The sequence below is a fragment of the Diorhabda sublineata genome, chromosome 2 (genome assembly GCF_026230105.1).
Source record: "Diorhabda sublineata isolate icDioSubl1.1 chromosome 2, icDioSubl1.1, whole genome shotgun sequence".
Lineage (NCBI taxonomy): Eukaryota > Metazoa > Arthropoda > Insecta > Coleoptera > Chrysomelidae > Diorhabda > Diorhabda sublineata.
The window spans coordinates 19361501-19389075 of record NC_079475.1 but is presented as its reverse complement, the minus strand read 5'-3'; the positions used below and the strand labels follow the sequence as shown (position 1 = coordinate 19389075).

Here is a 27575-nt window from a genome sequence, read left to right as displayed (position 1 = left end):
GATGCGTTCCTAAAAACGGCCGGAAATATCACGCATACTAGTTATATTGTATACGGACTCGATTCTCATCAATGGCAATAAGCCTTCAATTACATAATTTCACTCTGCAATAAGCGTCCATATAACAATAAAAAAGTTTTTTAAATCTTAAATTTGAAGTTGTAGAAGAGTAAATAGAACTGAAGGAAATATAAGAAATTTTCTTTCGAGTTAATTTTTATTTCATTTTTTATAAAATATCGTAATCAATTTATTAATTTAAGATAATACAATAAACAATTGTTTATAGCAGAACATAATTAGTATCATTCATCTAAACTATCAAATTTTTACTTGGTAAGTTTGTTCGAGGAAATTTTTCCGCATAACAGCTGCACTAGAGTTTCCTAAACACAAGCCTAAAGTTTATTCAAAATTTGAGTACATTTTGATTAACAATATCCAGATTAATAAATAACAAGGTTTCAGAAATGTAATTATTATTGATTCAACGTCATAACTATCAACTAATAGCAGTTTTTCATGGCAAACTGAGAGAAAATGCTATTGCCGTTTAAAATTGAAAGTTAAATAATTATGTATACTTTAATGACCTCATAGCTGACTCCACACCTTTTATAAAATCAACGAATTCTTAACTACACCTAATTGAATTCTATTTTTTTTATTAGCCTTTTTGTAAATTTTCATCTTGTGATTGTTTGTTTAATTAATACATTTATCATTACTTCATACCAGCATCGGTTATTACTTCATAAATCAAAATATTCCAAAAACAGTTTTTTTGTAAAATTAAATGATGTTTAAGTTCACTCGAAATTTTTCTTAATAAATCTAATATTGAAAAAGTTATGTTGAATAATACTTGGTACGAACCGTGTAACTAGCACCCTCTATGAGAGTCGGACATAAAAACAAATTCATTGGATGTATCAGCTTCCAAAACATATTCGTAAGTAAAAAATTTCAATACAACGTTGCCAGTAGTTGCGGCAAAACCGTAAAAAATGTGTATTAGTGAAAATTGTTACTGAGCGAACTCCAAATATTTTTCAGTTTTCTATCTATTCTAGAGACGAGATCATGTTTTTTTGAAACATCCTGTAGAGAAACCACTTTCATAACAATTATTTACATTTAGTACGTACAAGCATCTTGAAAAGTGGAGTATCAATTTTGGAAACAAAAATCTAAAGAACAATTGAAGGAATTAGAAGAGACAATAACAATGTAGATATACAAGAATCACAGTTAGGTACAAAAAAGGTAAATTATTGGTTTAAACAAACAAAAGCACATGAAGTATAAAGAGTACTATGTACAAGCAATAAACAAAATGTAGAGGAAATTATTTGTCACAGCGATAGAAATATATGTACAAGAGCTACATCTTTAAATAATCTTTGAGAAGTAGATAAAAAAAAGTCCATGTCTTATTTTATCCTCAAAATTAGATAAAGTAAAACATTGTAAATCAATTATTTATTTCAAAAATCAATGATTCTAACTTTGTACTTAATTTTCTAAATACTTCTTTCCTCAACATCTTACAGAATATTCAATAATTGTAACCATACAGGCATATACCGAGTTAAAGTGGAAAGAAAAATAACCAATTCTAGCATTGGTAAAAAATATGAGAAAATGCTACATAACAATAAAGTAGGAGAGAAAAAATAATTGAGAAAGTTGCTGAGATCATATATGTAGAAATTAGGTAAAAGTTTACTGTTGCTAGTCCTTTTCTTTAAATATTTTTAGGCAAACATATCGATTTCTTTTGAATTGTGAAAAGAAGCATTGTATATTTGAAGTAAAAGATTCAAATGCAATTGATCAGATAGGAAACACATATACAGTAGAACCTCGATAAGATAAAAACCAAAGGAAACGTTAAATAATTTGAGTTATAGCGCGTTTTCCGCCGTAACAGATCCACTGTTGATAACATATTTACGCTCTATCAGACCCTAGAGAAAACCTACGAGTACAATGTCGATCTTCACAACCTCATCATTGAGTTCCGCCAGGTGTACGACAGTATTTTCAGACACCAGCTGTATGAGGACCGGGTGGGGTTTGGCAACCCAAAGAAGCTGATGCGTATGGTTAGAATAATAATGAGGAACGCCTCTGACAGAGTGAAGATATCGGGGTCTCTAGCAACAGTTTTTACTGTGAACTCGAGCTTGCGTCAGGAAGACCCACTTGCGACAACACTGTTTAATTTTTCACTGGAAGATGCCGCAAGGAGCACCTCGCCTATGCGGATGATGTTTGACATGAACCACTTTGGCTCTTCCAGGAGCGGTTGAGCAGTTTGAGCGACCAACTGAAACAAGAGGACTCAAAATCAATGAACAGAAAACCATGTACATGAGAACCTCAAGTAAAACCCCAAACTCCCAAGCCACGTTCCAAGTCAGAAAACATCGCTTCTCTATGTGCCACCAATTCAAATATCGTGGGGCCTTGATAACTGAAGATAATGACGTGACAATCGAGATCAAGGAAAGGGTTGCTGCGGGGAACAGATGGTTCTGGGTAGTCCAGAGAGCGTTCAAGTTTAGAGAGCTCTCAAGAAGGTTAAAGATTTCAATCTATAAGACAATAATCCGTCTCGTAGTCACATACAGATGCGAGACATGGACTATGACGACAAGTGAGCTGCTCGGAACGTAAGATCCTACGATTTTTGATCCTGTTTGAGAGAACGGCGCGAGAAGGATTCGGAGGAATGCTGAGCTGAGACAGATGTACGGCGACCCACATTTGATGGCGTTCATCCAGGGGCGCGCATATAAGTTGGCCGGAACACGTGGCGAAGATACCTTCTTATCGATACCAGTTCAGATCCATGTATGGAGTTCTTGGAGGACGGCGACTGAGGGAAACCACGGCTTCGCTGGTTGGAGGACGTTGAAGTGGCTCTAATCCCGCTAGGAGTTAGACGTTGAAGGCACCAATGCTCAGGACAGAAAAAATTGGCAGTCGATTGTTGAGAAGGCTCTGATTTTCAAAGGATCGTATTGCCGGTTAAAGAAAGAAGAAGAAAAAGGTGTTTACTCACTAGGACTTATATAGACATGCTTCGTTTAATGCAAATGAAACTTTGAAATCTCAAAATGTGCGAGTACATCATACTTTATTTTACATTTAAAGGTACATTTATTGAAGTTTATTTTATTCTACATTAGAAAGTCAGTATTTTTTTTTTTGTTTCAAACAAACTTTTTACATCAATTTTATCTTCATTCTTAAATAAAGAGACAACGTCATCCTGTCATCCTCTGTATTACTACATTTAGCAATTCTTCGTCTTCTACATAGAAGACTTTTTTCCGATTCTTGCTTCTTCAATAATTCAGCTTCATTTTTTAATATGAATACCACTTTTCACAGAGTTGTTTCCGGAACCAAGTCTAAAAGCTACTGATACTTACCAGGAGATCTTTTTGGTTGCAAATTCATTCAAAATCATGATAGATGATTGAAGTTTCAAAGGTCATCGTCGTTACAACTTTGTCTTACTGCGAAGTTATGGGGGGTTCGTATTTCAAGTAAAAGAGGTTTTGGACTCCGTTGAGAAGGAAGCACAACATTTTATGAATTTATATAGATTATTACGAGGTTTAAGTTATCAAGGTTCTACTGACTATCGACATTAAATGTAATTCATTTGTACCCAAAGGTATTTACAACAAATATTGATTGATTTTTTCATAATAACTTACCAGTGAAGCCATTGGGACATGTACAATTGAAAGATCCTTTATAAGGTGTACAAGTACCTCCATTCAAACATGGGTTTCTGGAGCATGCGGAAGATGTATTGCAATCTGGATATTCTCCAGGGTTTTCTGGTTTGCAAACACACATTGAAGCACTGCCTATTTCTCTACATTCTGCATAATAGGGACAAGTATTTTGTTCGCATTGACGTAGATTTCCGCCTGGTTCGATCTCACAGTTATCTCCCAAGTAACCATTAACGCAACGACATTCGTATTTACCCCCATGGCTGATACACAATCCGTTATTTAAGCACGGCTTTGAAAGACACTCATCGACTGCCTTCAAAAAATTAAAAGAGTAATTAATAACAATTATAAATCAAATGAAATATTAGCACTACAACTATTACATCATAGATTGAAGACTCCCTAGTATATACCGTTCATATATTTTTAAGTAACGCCTATTTGTTTCTCCTTGTAAAGTTCCATGAAGGAGACTAAAGGAAAGTTCTTGAAGATGTTTTATTCAAAAAATACTAGAAATGATTGGACCAATAACTGTTTGCTGTTAAATTGTAGTTAGGGCTTGGGTATGAATTACAAAGTAATTGATAAATAATCTAATTAAACTGACTTTGGAAGAACAACATCTTTAAAAAAAATCATATTCCAATAATTTTGCGTGGTATAGTTTATTATTTTTATCTGTGTCTATTTTAGTTTCTGAAATGTGAAAGTTAGATAGATTTACAAGAATAAATTTATAAAAAATATTTATGTATAATATAATGTAAATAATATAATATAAATGTTTTGAAAGAATATATACTCGTAGATACTCATAAGGACATACAATGGTGGAAAATTAAATCGAATGGGAGACCCCTGAACTATATAGAAAAGGAGAAACTGGTTAGAAACTAGAATAAAATATCAACATCACTGATGCTAGAGACATCTGGGGATTTATTTATTGGCTAGAACTATTCTCCACTAACGGTGTATATCTAGGCACTTAATCTATGCAATGATTACATTAAGTTTTGGTTTGGTATAATTTGAGGGATGGAGATGGATTTCGGTTGCGGCGCCAAAGAATGCGAAACTGAGTACAAACCCCTCCGATACTAAACCCAAAATCTTGGTGATAACGAGGAAAATAATTATATTTCTTAGTGAACAACCATATCCGACGATCCGAGTGTGAACACAGGTACGAACAAAGAACTGGACCGGATTAGGTAGAAAATTGTTGTAGTTCCTAGGTATGTCAGACTCAGAAGCCTAACCTAACCAACGATAACAAAAGAAAAAAAAAAGGTTAATGATATTGTTGGCTTCACTAAAAAGACACCAAGAACCCCAAAAAAGAAGTCGGTACAAATGCAGTAACAGAAATGATGAAGAATATGATGGAAATGTTGACCCAATTGGCAGCGAATTTGAAAGATATCAAAGAAAAACAAAATAAAAATGACATGATAGCATTGAAACAAGAAATCATAGAGCTAAGAGCCGAACAGAAACGCTGTAGAGATGAAATAAAAAAATACAAAAGAAGAAAATGAAAAAACAAAAAAGTATTAGAAGAGCTGAAAAATCAATTGAAAATAACTTGTATGAAAATTAATCTAACCTTAGAAAAATTACTGAATTTTCATTTTATCTATTGATTTTTCCTGAAAATAATGCATTTGCATACTTTTCCCACAGAAACTCTTCTGCGCATGCGTCAATAATCATGACTTTTCACACACAGATAGATCTTGATGAGATCTATTGAACTAAGTTATCCATGGTTCGATATCTGTTAGCCGCATAAAATTGATATGATAAATCGATTTCTCGTAATATCAATAGTCTATATATAGAGTTTCATGATGATCGTTGTGGGGTGGCTTATCATATTTGTACCAAAACATTACATATTATGAAAGTAGTGTCGAAAATAGTATTTCAACAACCTACATGAAATATTCAGCTCAATGAACTAATGAAAAAGTTATTTGTTTCGCACTACTAGGAAATGAAAGCATGTTCACTGATTATATTACTTAATAGTTCATCCAATCAGGATGGATTTTATTACACAAACATGTGAAATTCGCAACTCTCTGCACAAGTTCATAGAGAGAACTATCAATTATTTCATGTTGACTATTGGGAAATACTTTTTTAATTATCAATGATTTTTTAGACAAAACATGTAAACGCACCATTCTACAATTTTTTCCTGCAAATCCTGGTATACACTGGCACAAATATGAGCCATATGTGTTGAAACAAATCCCTTGGTTGAAACAAGGATTGTTTAAACATTCATTCACATCTTCGTCGCAAATTTTTCCTTCATATCCTGTTTGACTACAATTGCATTTGAAATTATTATATCCATCGATGCAAAGACCACCGTTACGACAAGGGTTGGATAAGCATTCATCTTCATTGATTTCACAATTTTCTCCTTTAAAACCCGGTTTGCATCGGCAAAACAATTCTTGAGTAACGGGATGGACGTCACATATACCGCCATTCAAACAAGTTTTATCTTTGCACATAGGGTGCATCTTCAGTTTGGTTTCACAACGTTTTCCTGTGTAACCAGGATTACAAATACACGTAAAATCCCCGGAAGGATCAGACGTACAGTTGGCGTTATTTTTGCATATCGGCGGTATTCTGTCACAGGGATTACCCAAATCAATTTCACAATTTTTTCCCGAATATCGAGGATTACAATTGCAAGTGTAAGTATCTTGTTTATTCAGGCAGGTTCCATGTCGCATGCAAGGCTCCGTTCCACAATAATCCGAGCCTATTGGCACACCTACAAAAACAAAAGACATTATTTGTTATTAGATAATACAGAAAATTAAATAACATAGAAGAAAATGAGAAAAAAAGGAAAAAACCTGTTTTTTACTTTATTGAAAAACCACAAACAGTACATATGAGTCTAATTTAATCAATTATACATATCGACAACGAAGTATCAATGTCTCCTAACTACCATTTTTGAGAGTATGGGGTTTTAATGTAGTTAGATGTAAATCAAACTTTTCGCTTGTGTTGGGAAATGGAAATATTTTCTAATATAGGGACTATTTACTACAAAAAATTTTCTGCCAATATATTCTATCTAAACAGTAGAAATAATACCAAAGTTGATTTTTCACCAATCTTCTTGTCAACTTTTCCTCATTACATGTAAGATTTAACTGTAAACCTTTTTGCATCATTGTTTTTCCTCAGGGAAAAAGAGAAACTCATTGTAATTATTTCAGATGGTTGTACATGTTAAAACCTCTAGTGCCTTCTAAAATTATCCAAAAAATATGGAATTATCAAAATATCTAAAGCTAGGGCACATTTAGATGGAGTGAATCTGTTTACAGTGTAGAAGTTTGAAAACTAAAAAATAGGGAGATACATCCGCCAATTAATTATATAGTTGCTACAAAGGATACTTGCACGAATCCTTATCGAGGCAGAAAACATTCAAATAAAGCATGTCATAGTGCTAGTCTACTATTAAGTTCGAGACAAACTTACATGAGGAATGGGGATTTTCCACAAAGACCCAATTCTGAAGGGGTTGTCTACAACCAATTTAATTCAATATCAATTACAAGATTTGAAAATTTACATGAATTGAAACTGGTATTACTAGCAGACTGCCATTCATTTTATAATAATTTACTCCATGATGAATAAATGTATTTTTTTACAGTGTGATTCCTGATTACCCATTTGTTTTTTCGTTATTGTTTGTTGGTTTATTATTTAAAAACGGAAATGAAAATTTTATAAATTGTAACCCGAAGAAGAATTTGAGTAACTCGGCAAGTTTTAAGAAAAATCATTTTTGTAAATTCTACTGTAACTATGTTAAGTTTAACAATCATAAACAGAGGAAGATTTATCTATAACCTTATATCCAACTATAAGACTTTTCAGAAACTATAATAGAGTTGATCTTATCTCGATCTTAATTTTTGGAAACTGATCAAGGTAAATGGGTCAAAGTCATATGATATGATCTTTTTTACCCAGTGGGTAAATTCGATAAGCTGACGGATAGTTTTATTTATTTATGGTTTTTTAAACTTAAAAACTATTGATTCGTGATACAAAATCCGTGTGAATGGATAAATCATTAATAACTGCTCAATAACAATTATTAAGCATCTAGAATCTATTATATAACTAAATGATTATCATGAAAGAATTACGACACAAAAAAATAATAAAAATTAGAAGTTCTTGTAGATCATGTTGATAATTTGAAATTTGTACAGAAATTTGAACGATAGGTTCTGTTGAGATCAGGATCATAGTTTCCGAAAAGCCCTTATAAATACAAGTTTTAATGCAATGCATATTGATTTCTTTAAATAAGATCTGTCTTATACTGCAGAATATGAGGATTAGAGGTTACTTTGTCTCCTGTAAAATTGAAAGATTCATTTATTTAATGGGCTGTTTACATTTTGATCATGCATTCTTTTAAGTAAAGTGAGAAAAACAAAAGGTTATTTCATTGAAATCGTCGTACTTTTAATAAGTAAGCAGCAATGGTATGATTTAATTATTACTCAATTACTTTCTCTGTTTTTTGTCAGTTCCTTACTTTTATCACTCTACTTTAAACAATTAATAAATTCCTCACTAAATGAAGTACCAGTACACTGAAGAGATAATTGTTTTTGTTCTATAACTTTCTAGAATTTTACTAAGTATATAAATAAACGCAGTTAGTTTAGTTTCTAATAAATAGTCATAGTGAACAGACCGAAATAGAAAGTAATCGAAGAATTTAAATAAATTATTTAAATTAGTTAAGTGATACGCGAATTATTATAAGTTAGTTAAGTGTAGTGTATCGTATTTAAATAAATCAAGAACGTAAGAGACATATTTAATAATAAATCTCACGAATAGAAATCGTACAAATAAATAAGAAAAACATTACAATACTTTGATGGGGTGAAATAAGAGAATTATTTTTCCAAACATCTGCCAAACCGTTTTGTTTTGAAGTTTATACTGACCTTGAGATGGCGGTATTTGCTTGAAAAATACCACTCTATTAGAACAGTAATGCCAACTTGAAGATTTTTCCCCAAATTTAGAGATAAATATTTAAATGAGAGGATTTTTTGAGGGAGTAAAAAGTTTTAGGGAGAAAATAAATAACTTCTTTAAGGAGGTATTCTGATCTAGAAATTTGAAAAAAATCGTTTCATATTTTCAAAGCTTAGACCCTTAAGAATCTGTCCTTAAATGGATTTATAAAAATTCGCATTATTTCCGAAGATACAGTCGATTTTGTGACGTAGGTCGAGTGGAACGAGTTACTCTACTGGTATTGTTTCTCTATTCTAGTTCTACCCGACCGATTCCTTCCAAATTTGGTGGAAATCTCTTTTATATATCTCTCTCTATCGCGCCTGCCTTGGATTTTACAAAATTTCAAATGGATATTTCATGTCGACGCCATATTGTGATTTTTTTGCCAAGGTCAATACTATAGCGACATCTTTACAGATTAGGAATTTTTCAATTTTTTTGTTTCAGATCACTACAAGGACTCGAATCATGCCAACCAGGGTGAACCGTTTTTTGTAGCCTCAACTTTACCAGCCTGTTAGTTATTGAAATTCTGATTTTTTTACCATTTTTTTTATTTCTCAAAAACTCAATAAACATCATTTAAAAAAATCGATAATAAAAATGTTTTTTATTTTTTTTACGTTAGTTTCAAAGATGCCTAAAATTTAGTCTTTTAGACCAGAATACACAAGTTAGACAACAGAAAAACAAACTTAGAGTAGATTGTCGCCCTCTATCGTTTGTTTTATTAACTTGGTGGTATTATACTAATAGTTATACATGTATTCATTTTATGTATTTATTTCTTCAAAGATTTCACTAACTTATGGCAATGAACAAGTTAACTTTTTCTATCATCCTATGTGACATTTTAATAGAACTTTGTTATTTAAACCTATTTCATTATAATTAAAATAAACAAGTAAGTTAATTTATTAAAAATATTCAATTAGACTTTTCATTTATTAAAGTTATTACTTTGAACAATAGAATATTACAAAAGAAAACTTAGGGTACCTTAGTGTAAATTTAGGAGATTTTAAAATGGTTGGAGGAAGAAATATTAACCGGTTGGCATCACTGATTAGAAAATACACAATCACAGCATAAGTTTCAAGTTCCACGAATAAACCAAATGAGGTGACGAGTCCAGAAATGTGAAGAAAGTCAACCGCGTTTGCTCATAATGGAGCAAATAGAGTGTTTGACAATGTTTCACAGAAATAAAGCCAAATTTTTGCGCCGTTTCATAACAATGGATGAAACGTAGTTAATCACTTCACACCCGAAACAAAAGAACAATCAAAACAATGGACTGAAAAAGGAGAACCGGCTCGAAAGAAGACAAAGATCGTTCCATCAGCAAACAAGGTCACGGCGTTGCGTCGGTTTTTTTGGGATGCGTGTGGGATTATTTTCATTGACTATTTTGAAAAAGGAAAAACTATCAATGGCGAGTATTATGCGACATTATTGCAACGTTTAAGCGAGGAAATCAAGCAAAAACGGCCGCATTTGGATAAGAAGAAAGTGTCGTTTCATCAAGACAATGCATTAGTTCACACATCAGTTATTGCAATGGAGAAAACTAATGAATTAAGGTTTGAATTGCTACCTCATTCACCCTATTCGCCAGATTTAGCCCCAAAAAATGGCTTAGTAATCAAAGATTTTCCAATTATGAAGAGGAGATGACGACAGTTAATGGCTATGGCCATGTATTTTCGGGACTATCCTCGCACATAGAAATACTTAAAATGGTTTAGTCATTGGAAACATAAGAAACATTTGGTATAAAGCTGATGAAGTCTGGAGGCATAGTGTGGACACTCAGAGTAATTTATGTGTTATTGTGAGTATGTTGGGCCAGGTACTTCTGGAACTATCCTTGTATTTTGAGATTTAATTTAATGTTACCATCTATCCTATCCCATATACAGTTAACGAAAGTTAATTATGTATTCAATAAAAGAAAGGACATGTTGAAAACTTGTTCTGACATATTTTTCCATTAATTTATATTATTATCTAGGTACTTCATGAACTATAGAAATGTGTCGATCACCCTAAACCATGTTTACCTTGGATTTTAATTGGAGAAAAATATAATAAACAAGTTATGAAACGATTTCTTCAAATAATTGACGAAAACAATGTCTTAATTACCCTCACTCGGCCCCTAAAAGTACTCTGTATTCACATGATATGGGGAGAGTCGTAAAATTTAATAAATCATTTTTTCTACGACCACTTATGAAAATGATTGATGGCGCACTCATTTTTACCTGAGAAAGTAGCTTATTTCACACATGTTGTTGTTCTCGAACGATAGAAGGAATACGCGAATATAATATGAATCTGGCTGGGTGCCGAAAAGCAAAAAGCCAAATTTAAGAAGACTGAAGAAGTAGACAATATGATTTACAAAAAAAAGTTCTTATTAGGTATCTAATATGGTTATAAAAAAATTATTGTTCTATTGGTTATTATTTTGTTCTTTAGTTATAAAATATTTCATAACCATTCTTTTCGTTTTTGTCATCTCTACTATTATTAAAGTAAAAAATATTTTGTATGAAATACTTTTCAACACATGTGTGATATTGTTTAAATGAGTTTCTTATTTAAAAAATATGTTTTTCCGAGAATTTAGTGACTTCTGTTATTTTTTTTTTTTTTAAATAATAAGAGAATAATCAAATCTCCACTATTATTTAGTATAGAGCAGTTCTATACTTGTTTCTATACATGTTTTTGAACGCCTTGTAAGTATGTAAGAGTGTGAGATAGTTGAGAATTCTAAAATAACTCAATCTACCCTTACCACAATAAACATTTTTTATAATTAACTAACCTAACCAAAAAAAAATCAAAATAAACATATCCCTGTACCAATTATAAAAATATGTTCGATACTTACAAGAATCATGCGGTATGGGGCATGTTTTAAAAGCGACATTATGATTAGATTTCACGAGAGAAGGATCAAAAACGACTGTTGGTCCTTCTAGAAGGCAACCATTGAACTGTTTCCCTATGAGAAGTACTGCAGCGCCTTCGTTGTAGAGACCAGGACTTACCAAAAGTTCATTTTGGTAACTTGAATTCGCAATTAGCTAAAAGTATAAAATAATATTATAGCCCAATTGCTGGACTTATTTAAATAAAAAATAAAAAAATACATTTGATAATTTTTCGGAAAATTCGATTTTCGTCCCAAATTTAAAATTTTTTGCTTAAACAAACAGAAATATTCATTTCTACGAAAGTAATTTTATGAATGATTCAATTGACACTGATAATTTTGGTGTCAATAGGAGGTTTTTACGAGGTCTGGCTTTTAAATAACGAGACTGCGCACCTACATGTGGGGTAAAAAACGAGTAGTTCGTTGGGTATCTAGATATCTTGTTTATGCACGCCCTAAAACAAATTTCCGTATTTGTGCAGTAGCGGTTTGAAACTAACGTGTTTTTTTCTCGTGCCGAAAACCATGTGTGACAAAAAACAGGAGCAACGTATCGAATTTCTCGTTAACTTGAAATAAACTCCGACCGAGTGCTATAAATTGTTACAAGGGGCCTATGGGCACAATTCTCTATCTCGAACGCGTGTTTTTGAGTGGTGTAAGCGCTTTAGTGAGGGACGAGAGAGCAAATAAAAATTCAAGGCAATTTGATCGTTTTTTTCAACATTAATGGTATCGTGATGACTGAACGGGTTCCAAACGGTCAGACTGTAAACCAGTCTTACTATGTGTCAGTTTTGGCAACACTGCGAGAACGAGTTGGTAAAAAACGGCCCGAGTGGAAGAACAACTCGTGGATTTTGCACCAGGACAACGCACCTGCCCATAACACGCTATCTTTGAAGCAGTATTTGGCCAGTAGGCGCACTCCAGTGCTCGAACATCCGCCGTCCTCACCAGATTTGGCACCGTACAACTTTTTTTGTTTCCGAAGATTAAATCTGCTTTGAAAGAGACACAATTTGAGTCGATGGAAGCGGTAAAGCAAAAAACGGAAGAACTCCTAAAGGCACTCACCAAAGAAGACTTCCAGCACTGCTTCGATCAATGGGAAAAACGTATGGAAAGGCGTGTGGCGAGGAGAAAGGAGTATATTGAAGGGGAGCATTCGAATGTAGATTAATTTTCATAATAAAACCCCTTTTCGTATCAGTCTCGTTTTTAATAGCTAAACCTCGTATAAGCTTGTTTGCCTTAGAAAGACGACGATAGGTTTACGATTTTTTCCAAGAAAACTATAGCTTTTACATAAAATGAGCTAGGTACCTTTTTTATCGAAAAAAAGTTACCCTACAAGGTTTTTTTTTTATTTTCTTCTACCTTCATCACAGACTGAAATAATGAGAAATTTATAGCTTATTCTTTGGGTGAAAAATAGCCTTCACCGACTGGTCTATTATCAATATAGGTCATCAAATTAGTAAACAGTGACTGTCTACCAAAGCTGATTAGTGGCTTTGGCTTGAAACCTCTGCGAAACGGAATATAATTTCTATCCAACCGAAAAGGGGAAACTGCGGTGGCTGAATGGATGAAATCTAGCAGATATTCTTCCACAAAGCCGATATCAGGTAGTCCCGATCGACTCACAGTTAGCTGCAGTTACGATCATCTCTTCAAATTCGCGTAGCTAGCAACGGGCCATACTGTGAGTAGTTTTAATTATTCTGGAGCAATTCGTTGTTCGATGAGCGTAAAACCAGCGGATTCAAAACCCTGATTGGAGGAGATTTGGAGGTCCTTCTTGTGGTATTTGAGCCGGGCCGTGTCACAAGCACCAGAGCCCTCTAGGGGAATAGGAAGATTTGTCATGGTTCCTGCTCTTGGAATTTCCTGATTAGGACACAAGTACCACTAATTCCTCTGCACGATTGCTTCCGTCTTGGATTAAGCCAATAAAAATGAGCTGCCTTTGGCACCGACCCTCCTCCTCATGCCCACGTGGACACGCCGGAGAAGAGCAGCCGGTAGGCCTATTCACCAACGTCAATGACCTATGATGCAGACGCTCAAAACTTGGCATGTCTTTCCCGAACAATACAATCTACAGAAGTTCAAAATCAATATCCACAGGCATCTCCACACGGCAGGTACCGCTCGAATTACTCACATAATTACATACAAAAAAATTCAAGAGGAATTTTGAAGGTTAGCAGCTCTTATGGTCGGTAATAAACTCAAATAAGTAGTTGTTGAACATTCAGAACAGCCTCATTACAGTGTTTAGCTGCTAGACTTGATATAGGTTATTCTGTACAAGCATTGATTGGAGCCAATACTTTTAAGAAAGACACCTTATTTTTCGCTATGAATTCAGTTAATTCATAGTAGTGTAATTCAAAGAATAATTACTCCTTGAGGACCTACAGGAGATGACTGATATCCCAATGCCAATTTTTATCATCTAGAGAGTCGCAACACTTGAGCACAACAACTTGTTGATTATACATAAGTTGAGATAGAAGCTCTAGAATTAATTCGACTTACTTGTGATTCCCCGTCTACATCAATAGTTAAATTACCAGATATATATTGTAGATAAACTGTATGCCATTTATTGTCTAAAAAATGTCCACTGATTTTATGTTCGTATTTCTTGCCTCCAGTTTTGGCTATAAATTCAATTTCCTCTGAATTTACTGAAAGTTCGATCAGATCATCGTTTAGTTGTTGTGAGAATAAATTTCCTCCTAGAAATAAAAATAATGAAACAATATATTGATTATAAGTTACAATTTGAATCTGAAATATAATTATAGTTATTATGAGAAAAAATAACTTCTTTCTGGGCTATGTGCTCTGACAAATATTGACTTACATCTCTTTCGTTACTGTAAGAAAAAAAAAACATAATCTATTAATCGAATTTGGGTCTATTCATAAATATATTCGTGGTGTATGTTTCTTTTTTTCATTCAATTGAGTTCATGGATTAATAATTCTAAATTCTAAAAGGGGGACTGAAGTATAAAGTCGTTATATTATATTGAATTCGAATAGTTAAATTTTAACATGGTTTCATTATTAATCAATAATGTTATAACATTCGTTATCAACATTTTGCTATTTCGTGTGCAAATTTTCAATACCTGGCCGATAACGATTAATAAAGTAAGGTAATTGAGTAAATCTAATTCATTAATTTTTTCCAAAGTTTGTCTCGCGCAGTGCAGTATTGCATTGTTGTGTTGCAAATAAACGTCTTTTTTGTTGTTGTTCACACTAAAGATCTGCAGTTTGTCCAGGTTACAAAAATTCAAAATAAACAATTCCGAGTATACGCCACCAAACATACAGAAGCGCCTTTCTGGGATGTAAACTTCGCGTGCTTCTTGGTGGTTCGGTGACAGGCAGCCTCTGACTTTGGCGTTTTGGATTGTCATATTGAACAAAAAACCATATTAAGGGGATACAAGCACCTGATCTGCTTATTTTCCCAATCTGCTGAAATGTTCTTGGATGGTCGAATCGATAGTTCCTTGACTGTCCAATATGGATTTGCGTCCACTTCTACCCTCAGCATGTCGTTGTCTTCTATTTCGCGAAATACTGTTGGATATGCTCTTCTGGTAAATGGCTGGTTATTTCACCCCAATTGCACAAAAGGTCTAGTATTCAATTATTTAGAAGTAAACATGTCACAATTACCTCATAATGTATTTGACACTTGCACAGACAATACATTACTTTACTGTTCCCCTAATATTTTTTGGTATTGACAATAACTTCTATCAATTATAACCGCCTTACCTGAAACTTTTCACCGACATCATCTACTCCTCGTTCCAGAAAATCTAGATAAAACGTATAATTTTCTTAGAGGCGTAGCAAAGGGATCAGCCCTTGTATTTTCCAACGTTAAAGAATTTTGTCCCTTTATTTTTCAATTACAAAAATTGTTAATGTTTCAAGGAAAATTTTAGAAGGTGTGTCACTAGTTCAAGTATACAAAAGCGTTATCTATACATACAATTGTGAAGAAAAAGATCTGGTGTGTTAGCGATAAAACGTAAAATGTAATTTCATAAATTACTACATTGTAGAATCTATCGTACCTGTTTTGAAAATTGAAAATTTTTTGTACAAAATTTAAAAATTTGTGGAGCTTACCGTAACAAGTTCGAAAACTTAGACCAGTCTGTTTCTTTAACGAAATAATAGTTTGCAGTCTTAAGTAGGAAGATCCGTTAAAATATGCTTCAGGTTGATGCGAGGGTCCAAAACTTAGAGCTTCATGACTATTTAATAAAATCACAAGTACTGAAAAAAATTTAAAAAAAATTAATTAAATTATATCATAAAAGAAGACAAAGAACATTACAGTCCAAAGTGATCGAATGTTCTAAAATGGAACTGTAGGTATAAAGGAAAAATATATTAGGTATACTGTTTACCATCAGTCTCTGAAGACGATAACTTGGTTATCGAAACGCGCATCAGACAGTGTAATCGTGAGTCTTGGTATAAACAGTGTATTCAGTATAATTTACCTAAGTTGCAATTTCTGGAACCGTTTGCGATATTCATACTGAAAACACTGTTTACAGCACCACTACACCAACACTCACACACTGTCTGACGCGCGTTTCGACCTAACCTAACCTAACCAATTTATCGTCTTCAGAGACTGAAGGTAAATAGTATACCTTTTTTATGGCAAATTGACCCTTATAAACTCGTCAAATTGCATACAAATATATTTGAAATGCATCAGCAAACTCACCTCAGAATGAAGGTGAAATTTTTGGAAAGTGACCTTATTTTACGGTATTACTAGATCATTCTCCTGTTTCTTCTAATAAGCTTTCGAAGGTATAAACGGATACTTTTTCAAATACCTGATACGGTGTATTATGTAACACCAAGACGCTGATATATTTAACTAAGGACAAAGTTTAAAAAATCTCCATTTCTTTCTTCATGGTAATTACCTGACATTTTTAATCAAAACATCAAAAGGCGTCTTTAACGAAAACATCTACACTACCAATATGGCAGATTATGATCCTTTTCGCGGATATATAATAAGATATCACCAAGATAATGATTATTAAAGCAAATTGTCTGCAGGGCAATAAATACTCTTTGTGATGATGCCATCCACACATTTTTTGAACAAATTCAAATATTCTGAAAGTTTCTAGAAAGTTAATCTTTTATTGTTAACTACTCTGAGAACCTTGTCTAAAATTCTTACTGCGTTCGTAAAGGAAAACTCATGGGAGTCGTGGGCTTTTTTTAGTATTTTCAATTCCGCGGCGTTTAAATAATACTATCTTGATCGATTTTCGTCTTAAAAACGAAGTGATTACTATTCTCTAGGTAATCCTATCCTTTGAACCCGTTAACGTACTCTGAACGTGTTGTCATACGAGTGCCATTTGAGTTATTTACAAATACTTGAAACATTCATCTTGGTCAAAAAATAGAATTAAATTATTATTGAATAAAAATTTTCGTACAACTAAAATGTTGTACGAAAATTTTTATAACTTTCAACGTCGATTGAACCAACAGCAGTGTAGCAATCAACTCGCTTCGACTTTTGGTGATGAAGTCTTGGTCGTACTTCGCTACAGGATGAATTTCGCGAAGGTCGTCCAAAATCGGCTGTTGTGCCAGAGATCATCGATGTGTGCGTAAACTAATATTGCAAGATCGTCATTTGACATACCGTGAGATTGAGGTATACTTAGTTTTATTCTCATGCATTGAATATTGCATGAATATCTGACTGTCAAAAAGATTTGTTGGCGTTTCCGCATGAATTGACAATCGCTCAAAAAAAGCTGGTGCCGTTTGGTGCAAAGAAATGCTGAAATATTTTTCTTAATACTTTTAATTAATATAATCAATTAAAAATAAAAAATAAACTAGCAAGCCATTATATATGTGGAGGATTTGTTGTTTATGTAATAAGTGATGTATTTATATATGAGGTTATCAATGTCGAATGAAATTGGATTCAAAATTGAACAACTTTCTTTGCAAACAAACAAGTTAACAAATTCAAGACGACAAATCAGAAAGATTTTTTCAGGAAAATATTATTAAATTTAAGAATTGAAAAAATATACAAACGAAATGTCCTCCCATTTAACACATAAATGTTTAAATCTTTTTAATTGATTAAGTAAAAAAAAACGTTTGGCATATTCTAAAAATCTAAAACACAATCATATATCAAATTATTTCAGTTACACACGAAGTTTTCCAAAAAATACCAATTTTACTCAAACAGTGAAATGTCTACGTTAAAATATGAAGTTGGATACATTGCCACTGAATAAATACATTGTCTGAGCAAATCAAATCGGTAATATCTTGTCTTTAACAGACACAATCTTCTTTGATGTTTTTGTGAAGCTTGAGCGCCATATCTCAAATAGTATGTGTTGGTCAGGTGTTTGTGAAGCTTGAGCGCCATATTCCAACTAGTATGTGTTGGCCAGGTGTTTGCTGAATGCATTGCCACATATTTTAAGGTTTTTATGGCATTGAAAGGTTGGAAAAAAGTTGAACTGATGTTATTACTCTTATAGAAAACTATCTTGGCTAAAAAACAAAATTTGACTCAAAAACTCGTTTGGGTAGAAGAACCGTGACCTAGTCATTTATTTTACATGGTTATAGTTTAAGTACCACTTGAACTTAGTCCAATGGAACATGTTGATACTTATTTTTCAACGATATTATCTTTATTTATATTATTCGCTATTTTAAATATTTTGTTTTAGAATTTTTATATATCATTTGATATTACTATTGAGTAAGCAACTTCAATGACAGATGATAATGTTTTATCTTTGGTATTCTGATTAAAAAAAAAAGTATTCATTATATTTCAATTTATTTTTTTTGGCATTATTGCAATTGCCACATTTATTTGCAAAATTATTAAATAATCACAAATAGCATTGCAATATTTTTTGGGTTAAAGTCAATTGAATGGTTTTGTGAAATGAATATTGTTTTTCGGCTGAAATTACAACAACTTCATTCATTAATTTTTGACTGATATTGGATTTGGTACTTTCATTCAAAATTGTTCGCCAAAGAAACGTACTTCTCACTTTCTCTTAAGTTTATTTTGTTTTGTTTGATTGCATATACACTCAACGGCAAAAAAACAGTACACTTCATATTTTTCTTATTAAAAGGTAATTTTCAGCAATGTGTTTGTTTTTGTGCGTATTCTAGTCCCTTCAGGATTAGTAAACAATTAGATAAAACTCAGATTTGATTCATTTGTCTTGAAATTGATTTACCTGTCGGACCCATTCTAAACTATAAGTGGTTTATCGCACATTTAAACATCTTTAATTTATTAACCAAGCCTTTTCTGTGATTAAGACAGACATGTTTTGTTTATTTTGATCCAGGATAATGGTTCATTCAAATGTTGACATAGCCGGAGCTGATTCCTTAGCCAGAGAAGGCCGGAGCTTACGGTACATTGTCGAAACGCTTGGGGTATCGAAGTCTACCATTCACGATGCACTCCGGTGTCTCCGGAAGAGTGGTAGCTGCGATGGAGGGCTGACAGTGAGCGACCAAGGGCAACAACGGCAGTAAACGATCGATTTATTACGCTGTCGGTATTTTACACCTCGTGAGGTTCGGAAAAGATTTGATGTGGCTCGAAATACACGTGTAAGAGCAGACAAAGTGCGGCGGAAGCTGAGGGAACATGAAATGGTATTAAAGCGACCCGCGACAGGGCCCCAACTCCTGGAAAGGCATCAAAGAGAAAGGCGATTATTTGCCGATCAGTATTCTCATTGGACTCTGGAGCAATGAGGAACTGTTTTATTTACGGATGAGTCTCGATTTGGTCTATACAACTCAGACTATCTAGACAGAATGTCGAGATGCCCAGGATTTGCTCAGTGTACCATTCGTGAATCACTGCCTTTTGAAAGATCAATTATGGTTTGGGGTAGAGTTAATTTCCACGCCCGGACTGAACTGATTTTCATAATTAATAGGGCTCTGATTACTCGGAGGTACATAGAGGAAGTCCTCCTAGAGTGTTAAGGGGTAAGAGGTAAGCAGATTTACAAAGATATGCTTAATACATTTGGTGATCAATGTCCTTCATATGCGACCATGAAAAATTGGACTGCAAGCTTCAAAAGAGGTAAATTTTCCAATTAAGACATTGAAATTTTGTTTGGTTCTATAGTAGGTTAAGAATTTTTCAATATATCCTCGTACAAATTGTTCTTCAAGAAGAATGGGATGCTATGCCGGTGGAGTACGTACAGAATTTAATTTATACCATGCCTGACAGGGTTAGTGCCCTTCGCCATAGCAGAGGGAGAAATACCCACTATTAGAATTACATAAATAAAAACAGTCCTATTCTATTTTATATAATGGTAAGAATTTTCATGTTTTTCTTCCATCTTCATTGAAATCCAGCTGATGAAAGAGGCGTCATTAAAGTTTGATTAATTTCTAAAGAATTTTACCTCAACACCGTTATAACATTCAATATTACAATGCAAAATTCATTTTCTTTTACTTATAATCAAGATATAGAACTCATTTGATAATCTTGCTATATCTAAATAAAAAAAAATACCCCTAAGTATCTCAGATGATTTTTTTCTATATCTCGTTTGTGTGGGTGGGTTTTTATATTTTTCTAATCATTTTGTTCCTGTTATAGAATAATTATTATCAGTAAATTTTTAATTTAGATTCATGATTACATTTGTAGTTCCAAAAGATTTAAGTACTGTATGATACATATTCACAAGTTCAATAAATTATATTTCACATTTACCTTCTATACTAGAAAATTGCAAATATTGAAAAACAATAATTAACGAAAAAATGAATTTATTAGAATAATATAACATTTATAACAATATCCATAAAAAGTGTATAATTCATAAAACCCTTATCCTTAATTTATTTAAATATAATATATAAACATATCATAAATAAAGTGGTAGATATATCCATAACCACTTCAGTTTAAGAAAATTCCATCTATGATTAATAAGTCCCATACAAAGTATCATGAAATTTCAAACTGTTAAAAAATTGAATCAAAGTTGTTGAAAATTAATTCACTTATAATTTGAAAATTAAAGAGCATACATTTTTTTAAATTTAAATTGAATAAATTTATACTAAATGATTATTGAACATAACTGATTCCAAAATGATTGTTCATTTACAAAGGATTAATTGTTTACACATAATAAAATATGAACAACTGTACAAATTTGACACTCCACTTTTAAATGTAATTTATGAAGAAATAATATTGTAATTGTTAAACAACAAAGATTTAAAAATGAATTCAATTTCATTTTTACTAAAGAATATATCAGAAAACTTTTAATATATTACCCAGTTTATGCACAACATTAATCCACTAGCCTTTAGACACCATCACTTGCACTCAAAGGAATTACTAATAGCTAGCTAGCCATCCACCGATAAATATTTTATAGCTTAGCCCTAAGGGCTTCAATTTTAGCAGCTGCAGTTTTTTGCAGCTCAATCAACTTCATAGCGACACCCAGATTGCCTTGAATTTTAACTTTTCCTTGGAAAAATGCTCGTTGTGGCTGTATTTTTCCTGACAAAAGATCCAATACATCTTCTTCTTTTACTATGAAAGTAACATCTGGCTTATCTTTTCCATTAAAAATAATTTTTCCTTTGCCTACTTTAGCATTAATAACCCAATATCCTACTTCTCCAGTTTTTTTCACCACTTTCAGCCCATATATACCTCTATGTTTTTCTATAAGATTATCTTCATCTTCATCCATAGCAATTTGAAGCATCTTTAAATATTGTGAGGCTTGGAAGTTTTCACCTCCTATTAAATCATTATTTTGAGCAGCAGTTGCACCTGTAGTTTTATTTTGAGGGAAACCTAATTGATAAAGCGCTACCACAACTGCTCCTCCTAAACCAATATTATGCTGTAATGCAAGTTTAGCTCCTTGAACTTGTCTGGGCCCAGCTTCATTTCTCAACTGCCAAGTGAGTTCAGCACATTGAGCTAAGCCTGTAGCTCCAAGTGGATGGCCTTTGGAAATCAAACCCCCACTAGGGTTCACTACATATTTCCCTCCATATGTATTATCCCCTCGGTCTATCAGTTCTGCGGCTTTACCAGGAGGACAAAGCCCAAGGGCTTCATATGTAATAAGTTCATTAGCTGAAAAACAATCATGGAGTTCAACAACTTGAACATCAGTAGGCCTCTTATTTGTCTTTTGGAATAAACGTTCAGCTGCTAATTTCGTCATATCATAACCAACCACTTTCATTAAGCTTTTATCTCCAAATGTGGAAGGTAAGTCTGTAGCCATTTCCATACCCAAAATTTCAACTGCTTTTGATTCCAATCCATGGGTTTTAACAAATTTCTCGGATGCTAGAATGGCAGCTGCTGCACCATCGCTAGTTGGACAACACTGTAATTTAGTTAATGGACCATAAACTTTGGGAGATTGTAAAATTTGTTCCAACGTATATAAATCTCGGAATTGACTTTTTGGATTGTTTACAGAATGCTTATGGTTCTTGTAAGCAATTTTAGCTAAGTGCTCTGGTTTCGTACCATATTTCTTCATGTGTTCTATGGCTGCATTACCAAACATTTGGGCAGCCATTGGAGCATTGACGATATCTGCCATTTCAGACATAGCTTCAACATGTTTATCTAAGGGATTTGTTCTATCATTGAATTTAGAAGTAAGACTACCTCTTTCCATTTTCTCAAAACCAACAGCTAGCGCACAATCACATTTACCAGATTCTACCAATTCTTTCGCCAACATTAAAGCACTAGCACCAGTAGAACAATTATTATTAACATTGAAAATAGGAATACCATTCATGCCTACTTCATAAACTACTCTTTGTCCACAAGTGGAATCACCATATACATATCCTGCGGTTGCAAGTTGCACTTCTTTCATATTAACCTTGGCATCATCAAGTGCCGATATAATGGCTTCTTTACCCCATTCTGGATAATCGTCATTTCTTCTCCCAGGCTTTTCGAATTTCGTCATACCAACACCAATTACAAATACACGACCCATTTTTACTGTGTTTTTCTAGAAAAATATCCGATTATATCGCAAATTTGTATCGAGAATAGCCGTTCGCGTAAATTACCGCAACGTAACTGTATATTATACTAAAATGAAAGTTGTACTAACACACTTAAAAACGAATATTGAAATTTCGACTTTGGACGATCTCTGACAAAGCTAATCTAACCTGTCCTATAACCCCAAACTAGTTTGTTGACGTGTAGCGATTACTTCACTCATAAAAAAACGATGTTGCCACTTCTTCTAAATATACTTCGTAAAAAATAATTTATACCTTATGAGGTCAGTGATTAAGACGAATTAAAATTGTAAACCAAAAATATAATATCAGTTATACGTTGAGTTAAGTCTTTTATTGGCATACATTTCAGCTTCAACGATTGATTTGAGTTATTTAACAAATCATATACATTCAATAAGTATGAGATAAAAAATTTATAACTATATTTATATTTGAATTAGTTATATAAATAGATAAATCAAAGTTAGTTATGTATTTACAAAAATTGATTATATATAAGGAAATCAATTAACCAAATATTATTAATGCTGACAATAATATAAAGAGTTTGGCAACGCTGCGATTTATAAACCAATGATGCTATTTAGAAGATTCATTATTCTTAAAAGATGTAATCGATTGTTAATGTTGTATATTCATTAAAATGATTTTAATTAATGAAGAGACTAAAATAATCAAGATGTTTCTATCTATTATATAATTAAAATAGTTACTCAAGACCAGAATTTAAGGTAGGCAAGACATTATACATGCATTTTAAATTTACAGGATTGTACTGAAAATTTTTGGCGATCCAGTGCTTAACTATATATCTAGATAAAAGAATCATTCACTCGCTTTATACGTACGTTGTACGTACGATTTAAATCATTTAAAGCTGATTAAAATATAGGTTTACGTTAATGATCTACGCTGTATGGGTTTTTAGAGATAGTTACTTTCTAATTACCAGAGCGTCATTAAAATACCAGAGCAGTGATTATATTTAAAAGTAGTCGAAAACTTTTGATTTACATTGAAAAATGGATTTGAATATAACCAAGTGAAGAAGTCGTCGCACTCTCGGCGCGAGACGTTATAACGCTTTTTTTTACCGTTAGCAATTAGCGAATATTATCTTAGGATTTAAAACCTCGCCGGAAGATGAGGATAGAAATTTGTACAAGAGAAAAAACTTTGTAATGAAAAAAATACATTTTGGTTGATTTGATCAATTTTTTCGTTATAACGCCCCAAATTCCTTTCGTTTAGACACATCTACAGCTTTACAGGAGTTAAATGCAAAGAAACCGAGTTCGCTACATGCTTCCCGTGAGGAGAAATCGCTTATACACAATTTTCTCTAAATACAAGTGGATAAAATCTTTATTTTCGAATTTTGAATAGTTTTCCGAAAGCCTTGGAGAGATATTGATGCATTTCTCAAATATCTAGACTAATTTATATACATTATTTTCACAGCTCGTTGGCGTTGTCTTGTAATAAGAACGGTTCTAATATCAATATCAATGTATGAAACTTCATAAGCCCTCGACAGCACAATAATTAATAAAACACAGTAATAATTATTTATATTAACAAAAATAATATTTGATTAAAACATAAGCTGCGTAGATTTTTAGCAAAACTTTCAATCACTTTCTATTTATTATAACTCTGTATATACTCATCATGGCCAGATCATTGAGGAGATCTTGTGCCACGGTGCTTCTTAGCCATGCTTTTAGTCTTCTAAGGATGCTAAAGGATCGCTCTACTGTTCAGGTCGTGCATGGTAAAGCGATCAAAATTTTTAATGCTTTTTTCGTTTCAGGAAAGAAGGAATTTGTTTCTTTTAGGACTTCAACAACTGTTAGATTTGTTAGATTAAGCCTATCGGGCCACAATTTCTGCCAAAGTTCGATTTCATTCTTTATATTCGGTAAATCATGAAACTGGGTAATAGATTATCAAGATTGTTTCAGATTTTCAGTTGTCATCTTTTGCATCTGCGCCGGGTATAACATAATCCAAATGATGGCGTATTTTCTTCAGCAAAACGTACTTCAAGGGAGGTGATAATTGAATCCAAGTATGGTATTACTAAAGAACTCTTCCAGTATTCTGAAGGGCTTTCTGCTGGATGATTGCTTCTATGACTTTCTCTGCAACAACAGCAGCTTCCTTTATAATTTCGTCTACAAATTTTTCCGGATTTTTTCCGGATTCCGGACATATTTTTACAAATCTGATATAGTTGTGATAAAAATGACGGCGATTTTAAAAACGGATGTCAAAATCTAAATGCTATTCTGAATATTTCAATACTTTCTACAATATCCATTAAACCTTAGTTTGTCATGCGATGCGGAATTTATTAATACTCGTAGGTAAGGAAGTCAATTGCTCGCACGGCCTTAGAACTTTGGTCGCTTTGCGGCTAGTTACATTTGATTTCTAGGGAGGGGAGGCAACTGCAAACTGCAAACGACGAAAACGGATTGCGAATAAAGACATTGAATTTGAAGTGATGCTTTCTGTCCTAGAAGAAGACACTAAAATGTCATTAAGAAAAAGGGCCTCTGCAATCCAAACTACTTCAGTAAGTAAAGATACAGTGGTAAATATTTTGAAAGGTAATAAATATCATGCATACAAACCGCAAATTGTACACACGTTACTACCAAGGGATTACGATATTCGTGTGGAATTTTGCGCTCTGATCCAAGGAAAGTTGGATAAAGACCCGTTTTTTACAAGAACTATAATATTTTCCGATGAGGCGACATTTGCTTCAAACGGAACGATTTCATCACAAAATTGTCCCTGGTGGTCTAACAGTAATCCAAACTTTGTAATAAAAACTCGGAACCAATATTATTTTAAAACGAACGTATGGTGTGGTGTGTATAAAAATAAATTGGTTGGCCCTTTTTTTCTCGACATTCCTTAAATGCCGCACAATACTTACAATTGTTAGAAAAGCAAGTGTAAGTGATTCACGACATTCTGCACAAGAACGTATGCCAATTTGGTTCCAACAAGACGGTGCTTCCATCCATAGTACATTAAACGTTAGAGTACTGTTTGAAAATATGTTTAATGGGAAGCCGTGTAGAACTTTTTGTCAAGAATAACTTTTTTTCATAAAACCACTAATAAAAAAGTTTTCCATATGCTTCCAACTTAAGTAGACACACTGTATATTTTCTTTTACTAGGTTAGGTCAGTACTAGAATTTTATAATTAGCAAAAAAACGATAATATAAATTCTTCATTTATTCCCTATACTTCACTTTCTCGCTGAAGTAGGTTTTCTAGTTGAAAATCTTCTTTGCTGGAGGAGATCCATTGATAGGAAAATTTAGGATGTATAAGAAGGTTAACTTAGTTTTGGTCTCTGAAGACGATAACTTTATTACAGAAACCGCGTCAGACGATGTAATTATGAATGTAGTAGTAGTGAATAGTGTGTTCAGTATTTTCAATGTATATATTTTTTCAGAGCCCAATTTTTGATGAAATTTCGTAACAAAAAAAACATATCTAGAAAATTTTAATTTATTCTATTAAGGTGAAATGGGATCGACCATCTACAGAATGTTCCGGGAGCAAAAAATTAGGGAGTGAGTAGATGGCGTGATAATAATTTATTTTTTAACAAAAAGATATTTGTTCAACTCGCTAAAATTTATGGTTAAGTAGATTTTTATATCGTTGTACATACCAAGGAAACCGTTCGCCAAATTCTGAAGAAAATTATCATAAAGTGTAAATTTTGATTGAAAATACTTAGAGTAGATATTAAAACACAATCAAGCATTTCTTGGAGAACTAATAAAAATTTGTATTACATACTATCGAAGATCATATTACTGGCTCAAGGAAAAAAATTAATAATAATTTCCTAATAATAAATTATTATAGACAGAAGGACCGAAATGATCGATAGAATAAACTTCCATTGTGAGGCTATAAGGCATAATCTTGGAATGCTCTTCTAAATTCAAAAAAATATCCTCCGTATACGACGGAAGAGTGTAGAAGTTCAAGGTGTACACTTCGAAGATGTATTATAGTTTTTTTTTGCTTTTATTTGATAGGTTCTAGACTAACCAGCTAAATTTTTCTACACTCCAATTTTTTCCTTATGTAAGTAACACGATGTTCGACAATGTGCAGTTTCCTTGGCATGTACAATGACCTAAAAATCTACATATTTCCATAAATTTTATCGAGTTGAACAAAGAGTAACTTTTTGTGGAAAAATCGATTTAAAAATTCATTTTTGCTATTTTTCGATTGTACAGGTTGTCCCTGAAAAAGTTACAGATTGTTAACCATTAGGGATGAGCCGCCCCTGGCCTTCAGGACACACGTAATCATCCATTAAAAATTCATAATGTTCGAATGGATAATTTGGAAAATACAGGGTGTCCGCCGGGAAAATATACTACTTGTTTATAATTGTTGATTAAATGAAAGAGATGGATCTTATATTGATAAATGTTTTAATTAATGTTGGCAATTATATATGGTATACAATATCCCCCTCTGTTAGCCTCACAAATATGAGCCCTTTTTTCATTACATTCTTACAC

The 27575-nt window shown here is 32.9% G+C and overlaps 2 protein-coding genes across 2 annotated transcripts in view; both read right to left on the bottom strand.

Moving 5' to 3' along the window:
- LOC130440685 (protein crumbs) overlaps positions 1 to 27575 on the bottom strand; it is an 84075-nt gene that overhangs the window by 40135 nt on the left and 16365 nt on the right. The window contains exons 2-6 of the mRNA XM_056773958.1: positions 15988 to 16137; positions 14365 to 14567; positions 11770 to 11965; positions 5954 to 6564; positions 3735 to 4074 (exon numbers count right to left, since the gene is read on the bottom strand). Coding sequence (XP_056629936.1) covers positions 3735 to 4074; positions 5954 to 6564; positions 11770 to 11965; positions 14365 to 14567; positions 15988 to 16137 — 1500 coding nt within the window. The remainder of the gene's footprint in view (positions 1 to 3734; positions 4075 to 5953; positions 6565 to 11769; positions 11966 to 14364; positions 14568 to 15987; positions 16138 to 27575) is intronic.
- Positions 20708 to 23186, bottom strand: LOC130440686 (sterol carrier protein 2). Its single transcript, XM_056773959.1, has one exon. It carries the CDS (start codon positions 22956 to 22958, stop codon positions 21342 to 21344), a length of 1617 nt encoding a protein of 538 aa, XP_056629937.1. The 5' UTR covers positions 22959 to 23186; the 3' UTR covers positions 20708 to 21341.